We start from the raw sequence: 12301 nt of genomic DNA on the forward strand, positions 1-12301 counted from the left end.
GTTATTACGTGCCATGGAGTCGGTTCTGACTCATAGTGAGTACCCTGTACAGGGTTTCTGAGGCTATAAATCTTGATGGGAGCAGAAAGCCTCATTTTTCTCCTGTGGAACAGCTGGTAGCTTCGAACTGCTAACCTTGCGGTTCACAGCCCAATTCGTAACCACTACGCTACCAGAGCTCCTTCCTAAAGATATAGCTTAGCATTATTTACTCTTAAAAAGAAGTTGGATCAAATACTTTCATGGCCAACCTTAAATAACCTACCCACTCAGTTGGATTAGACAATGCCTAGGGCATGTGTTTTGCAGCCATACACCCTTGATGGGCTCCAGGAGCAGAGGTGTTAAAATTAGACCCATAACAGTGCCCTTTTATGGAAGGAGCGGTCAGCTGGCAGTGGCTCCTCTAACAATCTTTCAAGTAAAGACTGTCTCTACTGACCTGCACAATGGATCAGTTCTAGAGGGCCCAAACACTTACAAAGAGGTGAGTTTGGAGAGATATCAAGCTCTTTTTTTGGGAAAATAAAATAAACACCAAAAGAGGAAAAAGCATGAGCGTGTCTCCTGAGCTGAAGGAGGCTGGCCTAGATTTAAACTCTGACAACATAATGCCGAACTTTGGCCTCTCACATTTTATATCTCAAGTGTAAATCTTTCCCATCAAGCAACCTCACAGAACATTCTTTTACTTTGCATTGTGACTAGAGTTTTGAGAACTGACTGAGACATAAAGCTGATAGAACATGTAAGACATCCGATTACTAGAGAAAGTCAGCCTGTTCTTCTTAGTCAAAAAGAATTCTGTTAAGGCATTGCATATAAAGCATTTGTCCAAGAGGCCTCTGGAGATAAGACTAACTAGATACAGATCCCTTCAGCTGAATTTGGCAAATTACTTGCCCTCCCTGTGCCTCACTTTCATCATCTATAAAATGGGAATAATAATAGCACCTACCTACTGAGTTTGCTGTGAAGATGAAGTAAATTAATATCATAAAGTATTTTAAACACTGGCACATTGCAAGTTATCAACAGCCATTATTATCACCTGGATTACGTATTACCAGTCCCTCATAGAAATGCCTTTGTTGGATTACATTTTAAAGCTTTAACCTTTACCACTGACATTGCCCCAGTAGAATAGTATTTCTATATACATCCCAACTAAATAAATTATCTGGGTCACAAGCTCGTCTTTATTTGCATGTGGTTACAATTTATAAATACACTTGCCATTTCCTCTCCCTACAAAACTCACCCTGAGAAACCCTACCCAAACCCCCAGGTTTTTAATGACTTCCTTTCTTCTCAGGAGGTGGGCTGTGGGCTCCTTCATACACCCTCCCTTCCATATCAGGGGTACCTCAGTCCATGTACAATGTGGGCCCTTGCAGGGCCTCTGAAGCTTGGGGATGAGCACCACGAATCCCTCAGAGTTCCTGGTGATGTTCTTGCAAGTGACCATATGCTGGCCTCCATGTTGAGTGTTCTGTGGCAGCAGTTGGCACACCTGTCCTGTCAGGTCTTGGCGCTGAGCTGGTATAGCTCAGTGTGCAGGTGGGGCTGCGGTGAGGGCTCTGGTTTGCCAGGTGGTAGTGAGCCCTGAGTAGGGCACTGAGCCTAGTCAGTTTCTGGCACTGCTCTTGAGAATGTTCAAGACCTGGACCCGCAGGACTCTGCTTTCAGGGTCCCAACCAAGGTCCCCTGTGCATCCTGTGTGGGAGGCCAGTCTCAGGGAGAAGGTGCCATGTACCCCACTTCGTCTCTTCCCAGACACCATCAAGCATGAGTAACAAATTGGCTCCATGGTCCCATCAGAGGGCGTGGCACCCCAGTGTCTCTGTCTCAGCCAGGTGCCAAGCTTTACCATCCTCCTGGTGAGGGGCAACAAGGCCATGAGGGCCAGAGATACCCTCTTCTGGGATGGGGTATGGAGGCTCTGGAGGTGTTGCGGGGTCTCCAGGGGCTCGTGCTCCCCCGAGTACAGGCCCATTATAGATGTAGATGTTGCCAGTGACAGTCATAGATCCGCCAGTGACATGAATACCATTGGTGCCTGTGGGAAGGGAGGCAAAGTGAGAGAGGCCAAGGGGTCACTGAGGAAGGAAGGTCTGTGTGGCCCCAACATCACCCCCAGTGTCATACATGCCTTATTCTCAGCCTTCTCGCTTTCCCTCCCTGTTCTCTCTCCCACTGCTATGGATTACTTAAGCTCTGTATTTATTTCTATTTCTGGGGCTTTGGGTCTCTTCCCACTTCTCTAATTGTGACTTGGTGGCTGGCGGCCGGAGTCTCTATTTTGCCTGTTTGCATCTTTTCTTTTTTGTCTGGCTTGTATTCTCTCCCTGCCACCCATCTCTCCCCCCACCCTTCTGCACACCCACTTCTCACTGCCGGCCTGACCCAGGCTCACCATGGGCCACTGGACCCTGATCCCCGAGATTAGCCTCTGCCTCCCTGGCCAGATCTGGAGGATTCTGCTGTTGTAGCACCTCCTTCTCCAACACTGGGGTTGTTGCGTTCCTGACGGAGGCTGGGGGCATTTCTCCAAAGTTGGGCAGAAGTGGCTCTACTAGGTCAGGGGTATGTGGGTCTTTTCTCTGAGGCTCCCAGCTGGCATCGACATTGAGTTCAGGTCCCTGCAGGCGAGAAGCAGAGAATGAGCCACTGATGTGGGCTCCAGACACCACTGACTTTAACTCCCAACCCCTACCCAATGCTTAGGCAGCTCACGGTCCTCCCTGACTCAGGGCCTTTGCACTTGATGATCAGTCTTCCTGGAGTATTTTCCCACCCTGACATCCTCATGGCAGCTCTCTCATTTCTTCAGGTCTCTGCTCAAATGTCAGCTTGTCAGAATGGTCTTCCACTCTGTCTACAACAACATACCCCATTTTCTGCCACTATCACTCCCCTATGACTTTATTCGCCACCATTTCCCCCATCTGATATACACATATTTGTTTAACTTTATTCTTGCTCCACATGAACATAAACCCCAGGAGGGCACGTATTTGTTTTGTTCCCTGCTGAATCCCCAGTGCCTACCACATGGTGTACTCAAAACATCATTAGTTGATGAATGAATGACTGTTGAACAAATAAGTCTGCACTCTCTTGCCCTGCCTCCCCCAACCTGGCTCCCTCATCATCCTCTGTCCCTTTTTAATGCCTTCTCAGCTGTCCCCATTACCTCTGGATGCCTCTTGAGTAGGAATCCTGCAACGGAAATGAAATGGGTGGAGAACTTTGGCAAACCTCGGACCCCAGCCTTTCTCTGCCCCACGCCCCACCCCTACCCTCTGGTCCCAGAAGGAACTGCTATTGCTAATCCTTATCTCCAGCCCCAGAATAAGGGCTGGATGAAGAGGATGATGTCTGCATTGGGATGGGCACTGGGAGTCTCAAGGATGTGCAAAGGGCAGAAGGCTTGGCTATTCCTTCCTTTCTCCCAGTCCAACCATATGGGGACAGAGTGCCCAGCCTGCCCCCTGCCTGCCACTGACTACTTCCTACCCAGTTTTCTGCAGAGAGAGGGGTGGCTCTTCCAGGTGCAGGCGAGGACGGTGGTGAGGAGCAGGAGCGAGACGAGTGGCAGCAAGACCGCCAGCACCAACATCGTTCCTGCAGACAAAGTGGGATGATAATCCCCAGGAGGGCAGAGGACAAAGGAAGTCAAGGAAGAGCTTTCCAGTTCTCTGGACAACCCAGACAGAGAAAGGGGGAACTAGTTCCTAAAGGCAGAATTAGAGAAGCTTCCTTTAAATGACAGAGAGGGTGAATGAAGTTGGATTTTGGGAGGCCATCTGACAGCCAGGAGAGACTGCATCCTGGAGATCTGGGGGTGTGCAGGTGCCCCCCTGTATAGGACCGGGAACTGGGGCAGTCCTGTGGGTGAAGGACAGAAGCTCATGCAGCTAGTCTTGAAAGGCTGGAAGTGGAGGCGGGAAGCATACAGGAAGGGTGGGGCTCAGGGTTGTAAACAGACTCAGGCCACAGAGAAGAGCAATGTGTCTGTGGACTTGTTCATCTTCCAGAAGGGCCACTGTGGGAGGACTTAGGATTGCCCTGTTCCACCCGTGGAGTGTTTACAGGGGTGGGAATATGGGCGAGCCTTGCTTCCAAACTCTGTCCATGGCTGCCTGGGAGAGCTGGGGATGCCAGCTTGCTCAGGGCAGGTTCCAGGAGGAACCAAAACAGGGAGGCTGGGAGTTTAAATGGTCAGGTCCTGATTGTTGTTATGTGCCATAGAGTCGGTTCTGACTCATAGCGACCCTGTACAGGGCTTCCGAGGCTGTAAATCTTTACGGGAGCAGAAAGCCTCGTCTTTCTCCTGCCGCACAGCTGGTACTTTTGAACTTGCGGTTCGCAGCCCGATTCGTAACCACTATGCTACCAGAGCTCCTTCAGGTCCTGATTGTAGCAGTGAATGATTTCTGTCCTTCTGTGGGTTTTAGTACTACCATCTATAGCATGGAGTTCATTGTTCCCATTAGCCACCTGGGGGAAAGTCAGGAGGGACTTGGACACTAATGTACTGGGAGTTTTGCCCTTTCAGATCCACCTAAATCTGTTGCCTAAAGAGGAGCAGAAGGAGCTCTGGTAGTGTAGTGGTTACAAATCAGGGTCAGCAGTTCAAAACTACCAGCTGTTCTGTGGGAGAAGGATGAGGCTTTTTGCTCCCATAAAGATTTACAGCCTCAGAAACTCTACGCAGGGTCGCTATGAGTCGGAGCTGACTCCACAGCACATAACCACCACCAAAGAGGAGCAGAAGGCAGAGGAAGGCAGAGGAAGACACTGGACTAGGAGTCAGGTCAGCTTGCCCAGATGTGTAACATTTTAAGTTACTTCACCTTTCTAGACATCAGGATTTCCATTTATAAAATGAGGGATTAGCTCACAGATGTTCTAAATGCAAGTAGTATATGACAGGTAGTTAAAAAGTAGTAAAAAGAACATGGAAAAATAATTATGATGTGTTGTTGAATGGAAAATCAGGTTACAAGACACTAAAAGAACTACACTTTTAGAAAAAAAGATGTGTTGATACACATAGAATAACATCTGGGAGGACACAGTAACATGTTAGAGTGCACATACCAGGTGATGGCACTATGGTTATTTTTAGTTTTGCTTATCTGAATTTTCTGCAGTGAGCAGGCATTATAGCATGGGCTAGGAGTAAGAAAGACCTGAGTATAGTCTTAGGAACACCAGTTACCCACCTGGTGACCTTAGGCAAGCCACTTAACCTCTCAGCCTCAGTTTCCTTATCTAGTCAATGAGAATAATAATGGAACCTACTTTATAGCATTATTAACGGGATTAAGAGTGAGTGAATGCAAAGTGCTTCACAGACTCCTGACACAATAGCTCTCACAAACCAGAAGCTGTGATTATAAATACTTGGTAATTAAAAAAAGTTAATGAAGTAAACTGTCCCCCATGTAATAACAGTTACAGTCATTGTATTAGAAACATCCTGAAATCATCTGCTTGGCTAGGAAACCAGTCCATAGAAATAATGGAGACTGAGTCAAATGTGAAATCATCTCTCTAAGAATGAAAGTGGGCAAGAGGCAGCCAATCTAATGAATGGGTTACATGATGGCATCGTGTCCAAGATGGTGACAACCAGCCGAGCGAGAGTTATACCTTAGTGCGGCAGTTTCCTTGGCATAGTATTACATGTAGTTTGTAATTTATATGTTTAATATAGTTCAAAAAGTTCATGGAAAATTCCATTATTTCCCAATTCCATTGTCTTTACAAGTGTGTGTTGCATGTGTGTTTGTAAACTAGCCCAGACATTCTCCACAATTCCTTTTTAATGAACGTTTCTTCTTGCCCCAATCCTGAGGTGGAAGGATTCGTTTTTTAAATAAAATATAAGGAGAGAGTTAAGAGTCTGAAAGTAGAATTCTTTCCCCAGAACTGACTACCCTTGTGCCCCTCAGCCTGGGTTCCTCACCTGGTGTCTCTGGAAGCGTTCCTGATGGGCTCCCGCAGCTAGTGTCATTCTGAGCAGTGCCTGGAGCTACCTCCACCAGACCCTGGTCCTCACACCTGTGCAGGAAAGACAGGCCCATGACCGTTGCATGCTCCCATCCACCAGTACCTCTACTCAAGTGGACACATGGGACTGGGAGTGTGGTATGGTGAGCATTAGCAGGGAAGGGCATCAGCAGATGGGGCTTCTTGGCAGACAGGGGAGGTAAGGGAGAGGGTGAGAGAACTCCATCTTTGGGCCAGGGGCATACTCAACCTCGTGTGGGGCTGGCAGTGGGGGACGGGGGAGGAGGTGTTCTGGAAGTATCCTGCCTTGCAGGGAACATGGTTGTCAGTTTTGCTGTCTTCACCTGGCAAGAGAAAGGCAGGGCCGGCCAGGATAAATGGCCAGAAGGGAATCTTCCTTTATGCCCACTGGATTTACCCTGTTCTGTAGATCTTACCCATCCTGATCTTTGATCCATTCCAAAATGCTTCCTACTTTGCCCAAATCTCTCCCTTCCTGAGTCCTCTGCACCTGTCATTTCTCTGCAAACCTCTCTGTGAGCCTTTCTCAGGGAGTGAGAACTACCTGGGGAGAGCACTGTACCATGCTGTCTCTACTCAAACTAACCTCCTTCTTGCCCTCTGCTCCCAGTGACCTCTGACCTTTGAGCTCACCTTCAGTGCCAGGTGTGAAGTTAGAGAGTAGCTCACAGTGTGTACATTCAGGATCCCAATGGGCGCAGACCATTCCTGACTGACATTGGCACTGGGTCTCCTTGGTGCTGCTGCAAGGGGCTATTTCCTCGAAGCCAATCACTGGTGCAGACACAGGGGAAGCTCAGCACAGGGCTGCACACTCCAGGCACACCCAACCCTCCCCAGGCAGATCCCACTTACCTGGGTCACAGGGGCGGCACAGCTGACATTTGGTGAGATAGTTCCAGTGCTCGTTGTAGGAATTTGGGGGACACGGGGAGCAAATTGTGTTCTGGCTTTGGTTACACTGAACTGTGACATACGTGCCTAGGGAGTGGATGGGGCAGTAAGGGTGTTAGTAGACCAGGATTCCACTGTCACCTCAGTCTCTCTCGGCCTCCCCCTGGATAATTCTCCAGCTACTGCTCAGTGAGGTAAACAACTCAATGAAGACAAGTAAATCTCAGTGAAGATGGCAAATCTCAGTCTACTGAGGGATGACCAGAGTCCCTCACTGTGTCCACCAGCTGTTGTTCCTTGGAGACAGGCAGTGAGAGGGCTGGAGATCCCTCTTAGCCATCTCCCTGGCCCAGGCTTCCGCCAGCCTTTGCAGCTCACCTGGCGGGCAGCTCGAGCAGCAGATTCGATGATTGGGCTCGTAGTACTCCTTATCCTGGTCCTGGCAGGTCTGGTCCTCCGAGTGGTATGGGGGCACCTTCACAACGGGTGGTGGCGGTGGGGGAAGAACTTAGAGGCCAGTTTGGGAGGTAGTGGAGTTCGAGAAAGAGCCTTAGCCCCCTCTTCCCTACCCTCATCCGCCCCCATCCCACCTGAGCAACCCAACCCCCTCACCAGTCGAGGCTGGGGCGCTGCCAGGAGTCCATAGAATCCCAGCACCAGAGGCCCCCAGGCAAGGCCACAAGGGGAGGCGGCCCGCATGGCGGCCAGTTGGTCGATCGGCCAGACGGGGAGGTCTGGGAGGAAGGTGGGAGGAAGACGGGCGCCGGGATGTCCCGGGCAGCGGCGGCGGCAGCTTCTTGAGCCCAGGGGCTAGGACAGGACTGAGGCCGACGTGCCCCCGGAGGCCGGGAGCGGCCTGGCCTGGCCTCCAGGGCTGCAGCCGCCGGGCTCAGGAAGTAGGAGTGGAGCGAGTCGGCTGCGGGGCGGGGCAGGGAGCTCGGGAGCCGAGTCCGGCCTGTCGCAATCGCAATCGGGAAGAGGAACAGGCTTGGCTGCATCGACACGGCCGGGAGGGGGCCGGCCGGGAAAGCACGTGAGGACAGCTCCGCCGCCGGAACCGAGGCCTCCTCCCTTCTTCCGAAGCCTGATCCGAAGAGACAGGCGGCGCAGCTGGTGGGAAAGGGGCAGCAGAGCTGACCAGGGGACAGAGCTGGGTGCCAAGGGTCAAAGCAGGAAAAGATGGGCATAGGACTGACAAAGGACTCCTGGTGTGGCGCTGTAAGATCAGCCCTGGACTTGGAATCACAAGGTCTGCAGTTCAAAACTACCAGCTGTGCCTTGGAAGCCCTGTGTGGGGTCGCTATGAGTCAGAATCGACTGGAAGACACTTCACAACAGGACTGACAAAAATGGAGACTGCACAGAACAAACACCCACAGATGCCAATCAGATACTGCCTTTGGGAGCGAGTGTCTCAGTTGGCAGCCTTCCTCAGAGACTGTCGTCCTCTTCTGATGACTAGCATAGAAGGACAGCAAGCCAGGCAGTCAAGGGCTTCTTGTCTAGTCTCCACCTTGCTCCAAACCAACCCAGTTCACACGTTAATGGGCACACGCCAGCTACTCCGTTTCCATAGGGACTCTCTTCAGATGAGACAATAGGAAGGATATATAGCCCAAGTTCCCTATGAGTGGGGGCCAGCTGGGCTGGAGGTGGTAGCCAAAGTCCTCACCAGCTTCCTCACCAACAATGAGCCTTTGAATCCCTTTGAACTGGAAGGGCCCTGAGACCCCAGCCAATCCTGACCCTCATCTTAAGGATGAGAAGACTGAGGACCAGGGCACTGGGTAGAAGGAGACCAGGATTCAGAGTAGTTTACCGTTTTCTTCCTGTCATTTTCCTTCAAATTGTTAACAGCCCATGGAACTCTTTGCAGTTGTTCCTCTTCTGTCTGGCTCTCTTGCCTCTGGGGTTTTGCTCTCTTGGCTAACTCATTTGGGCTCTGGGAAGCATCCCCTCCCCTAGTCAGTATATCCCCACACAGACTGTTCTCTGTAGCCTGTTTTTTAGTGTCCACTTCCCCACCAGGCTGGGAGCTCTGCAAAGCCTGGGCTGAATCTTTACCTTACATCCAGCTTCTCACCACTTATTTTAGAGGCTGATATGTACCAGGTGATGGTGGTGGTCATGTGCCATCAAGTCAGTTCCAACTCGTAATGACCGTGTATAGGGTTTCCGAGGCTGTAAATCTTTGTGGGAGCAGAAAGTTTCATCTTTCTCATGGGCATGTACCAGGTTAATTCAAAACTGGCTGCAACCAGACATTGACAGAGAACTGCCAGAGGTTCAAGCTGATTTCAGATCAGAACATGGAATCAGGACTGGAGGAAGACATTAACAATCTGCAATACACAGATGATACAATCTTGCTATCTGAAAGCAAAGAGGGCCTAAAATACTTAATTGATGAAGATCAAAGACCATAGCCTTCAGTATGGGTTGCACCTCCGTGTAAAGAAAACAAAAATTCTTACCACTAGACCAATAAACAATATCAAAGTAAATGGAGAAAAGATTTAAATTGTCAAACACTTCATTTTGCTTGGGTCAACCATCAACATTCATGTAAGCAGCAGCCAAGAAATCAAAGGATATAATGCATTAGGCAAATTTGCTGCACCAGACCTCTTTAAAGTGTTGAGAGCAAAGATGTCAGCTTGAAGACTAAGGTGCGCCTGACCCAAGCCATGGTATTTTCAATAACTTCATATGCAGGCAAAAACTGGACAGTGAATAAGGAAGATCATAGAAGAATTGATGCTTTTGAGTTATGGTGCTGGAGGAGAATATTGTAATTACCATGGGCTGCCAAAAGAACCAATAAATCAGTTTTGGAAGAAGTGCAGCCAGAGTGCTCCTTAGAAGCCAAGATGGCCAAACTTCGTCTCTCATACTTTGGACATATTGTCAGGAGGGACCAGTCGCTGGAGAAGGATATCATGTTTGGTAAGGTGGAGGGTCAGAGAAAAAGAGAGAGACCCCCAGCAAGATGGATTGGCCAAGTGGCAGCATCGATGGACTCAAGCGTGGCAACAGTAGTGAGGTTGGCCCAGGATTGGGCAATGTTTCGTTCTGCTGTGCATAAGGTCACTATGGGTCAGTACCGACTCGATGGCACCTAACAACAACAACTCATGGTGTCTCCCTTGGAATAAAAGGGCTAACACATGCTTTTAAGATAAGTCACCTGGGCACTATTCACCCCTCCCTGTGGGACTTTGTTCAGTGTTATATATAATTCTTATTTCTTTCACATCTCATCCCTCTCCCTTAGCATACTCCAGATGCCATATCATTTCATTTGAAACTATTTCAGGATTTTTCTTTAAAAGACAGGGATTATTTTTCTTATACCTTTTATAGTCCAGGTAGCATAGTAGATTATAAGCTGGACTGCTAACTGCGAGCTCAGCAGTTAAAATACCAGTCTTTTCCTCAGGAGAAGGATTAGATTTGCTGCTCCCATAAAGAGTTACAGCCTTGGAAACCTTATACAGGGTTGATATGAGTTGAAACCAACTTGCTGGCACACAACCGCCACCACCACACCATAACATATAGCGTGAAGTGCATCAGGTGCACGAGTCTCTTATAGAACCCATAGCCATCAGGTTGGTTCTGACTCATGGTGACCGTATAAGACAGCATACATCTGCTCCTTCTGGTTTCTGAGGCTGTAAATCTTTATAGGAGCAGACAGCCTCATCTTTCTCCCAAGGAGCGACTGGGGGGTTTGAACCGCAGACCTTGCAGTTAGCAGTCCAACACAATCCACTTCACTTATATATATATTGTTATTGGTAAGTGACCCTTATTGGATTTCTGAGGCTTTAAATCTTTATGGCCGCAGAAAGCCTCATCTTTCTCCCATGGAGTGGCTGGTAGGCTTATATATCCAGATCAGTACATATTCACGTTTGTATATTCTCATGTGTCTAGGTTCCTAGTGGTACTGTAACAGGAATACCACAACTGGGTGGCTTTAAATAACATAACTTTATTTTCTGACAGTTTAGGAGGCTAGAAGTCCAAATTCAGGGCACCAGCTCTAGGGAAGGCATGGTCTCTGTTCATTTTTGGGCAAAACCCTTGTCTCCACTTCTCTAGCCCCAGCGTTCTTTGGTTCTTTGGTGGTCTCCACACTGCTTCTGCCTTTCCCCTGTTTGCTTTTCTCTGTGCCTAATCTGATTTTTTTAAAGCTCAAAAGGGATTAGGTTTTTAATACACTAATATGTCTTTATTAACATAACAAAGAAGCCCCTTTCCCAAATGAGATTACATCTAGAGTTATAAAAATCCTATTGTTGTTTGAGCAGATTTCCACTCATATCAGCCCAGTAGGACAGAGTAGAATTGCCTTACAGGGCTTCCAAGGTGGCTAGGATGAAATACTGAAAGGGCTCAGTCACAGTATGCCAAGAAATTTGGAAAAGAGTTACCTGGCCAACCAATTGGAACAGTTCCTTATTTGTGTCTATTCCAAAAAAAGGTGACCCAACAGAATGTGGAAATTCTCAAACAATATCAATAAAATCACACACGAGTAAAATATTGCTGAAAAAAAATTTAAACATGGGTACAACAGCACATGGACAGAAGGCTGCCAGAAATTCAAGACAGATTCAGAAGAGGCCATGGTATGAGGGATATCATTGCCGATAGCAGATGGATCCTGACTGAAAGCAGAAATACCAGAAAGATATTTATCTGTGTTTTATTGACTATTTTTGCCATTATAGTGTTGGAAAAAAAAAAAAGCAGAACAACATTGCAAATAATGGAAATTCTAGGACACTCAATTGTGCTCATGTGAAACCTGTACACAGAACAAGAGGCAGTCATTCAAACAGAACAAGGAGATTCTGTGTGGTTTAAAAATCAGGATTGTATCCTTTCACCATACTTACTCAATATGCTGAGCAAATAATCTGAGGAGCTGGACTACATGAAGAACGTGACATCACAATTGGAGGAAGACTCATTAACGACTGCCACATGCAGATGATACAACCTTGCTTGCTGAAAGAGAAGAGGACTTGAAGCACTTAACTGATGAATATCAAAGGATGCCACCTTCAGTATGGATTGTTGTTGTTAGGTGCCATCAAGTCAAGTCGTTACCGACTCATAGCAACCCTATGTACAACAGAATGAAACACTGCCTGGTCCTGGGCCAACCTCAAAATTGTTGCCACGCTTAAGTCCATTGATGCTGCCATTTTGCCAATCCATCTTGCTGGCGGTCTTCCTCTTTTTCTCTGACCCTACACCTTACCAAACTTGATATCCTTCTCTAGCAACTGGTCCCTTCTGACTATATGTTCAAAGTATGAGAAATGAAGTTTGGCCATCCTGGCTTCCAAGG

General features: G+C 48.2%; 1 protein-coding gene across 1 annotated transcript; it reads right to left on the bottom strand.

Moving 5' to 3' along the window:
- Nucleotides 1-1817: 1817 nt before the first annotated feature.
- LTBR (lymphotoxin beta receptor (TNFR superfamily, member 3)) lies at nucleotides 1818-7635 on the bottom strand. Its single transcript, XM_006862665.1, has 10 exons — nucleotides 7549-7635; nucleotides 7315-7411; nucleotides 6898-7023; nucleotides 6664-6816; nucleotides 6272-6365; nucleotides 5978-6072; nucleotides 3520-3627; nucleotides 3197-3222; nucleotides 2417-2642; nucleotides 1818-2059 (listed from the first exon to the last, which is right to left on the bottom strand). Exons 1-10 carry the CDS (start codon nucleotides 7633-7635, stop codon nucleotides 1818-1820), a joined length of 1254 nt encoding a protein of 417 aa, XP_006862727.1.
- Between the last annotated feature and the right edge of the window lie 4666 nt (nucleotides 7636-12301).

Source organism: Chrysochloris asiatica, unplaced genomic scaffold (assembly GCF_000296735.1).
Source record: "Chrysochloris asiatica unplaced genomic scaffold, ChrAsi1.0 scaffold00050, whole genome shotgun sequence".
Lineage (NCBI taxonomy): Eukaryota > Metazoa > Chordata > Mammalia > Afrosoricida > Chrysochloridae > Chrysochloris > Chrysochloris asiatica.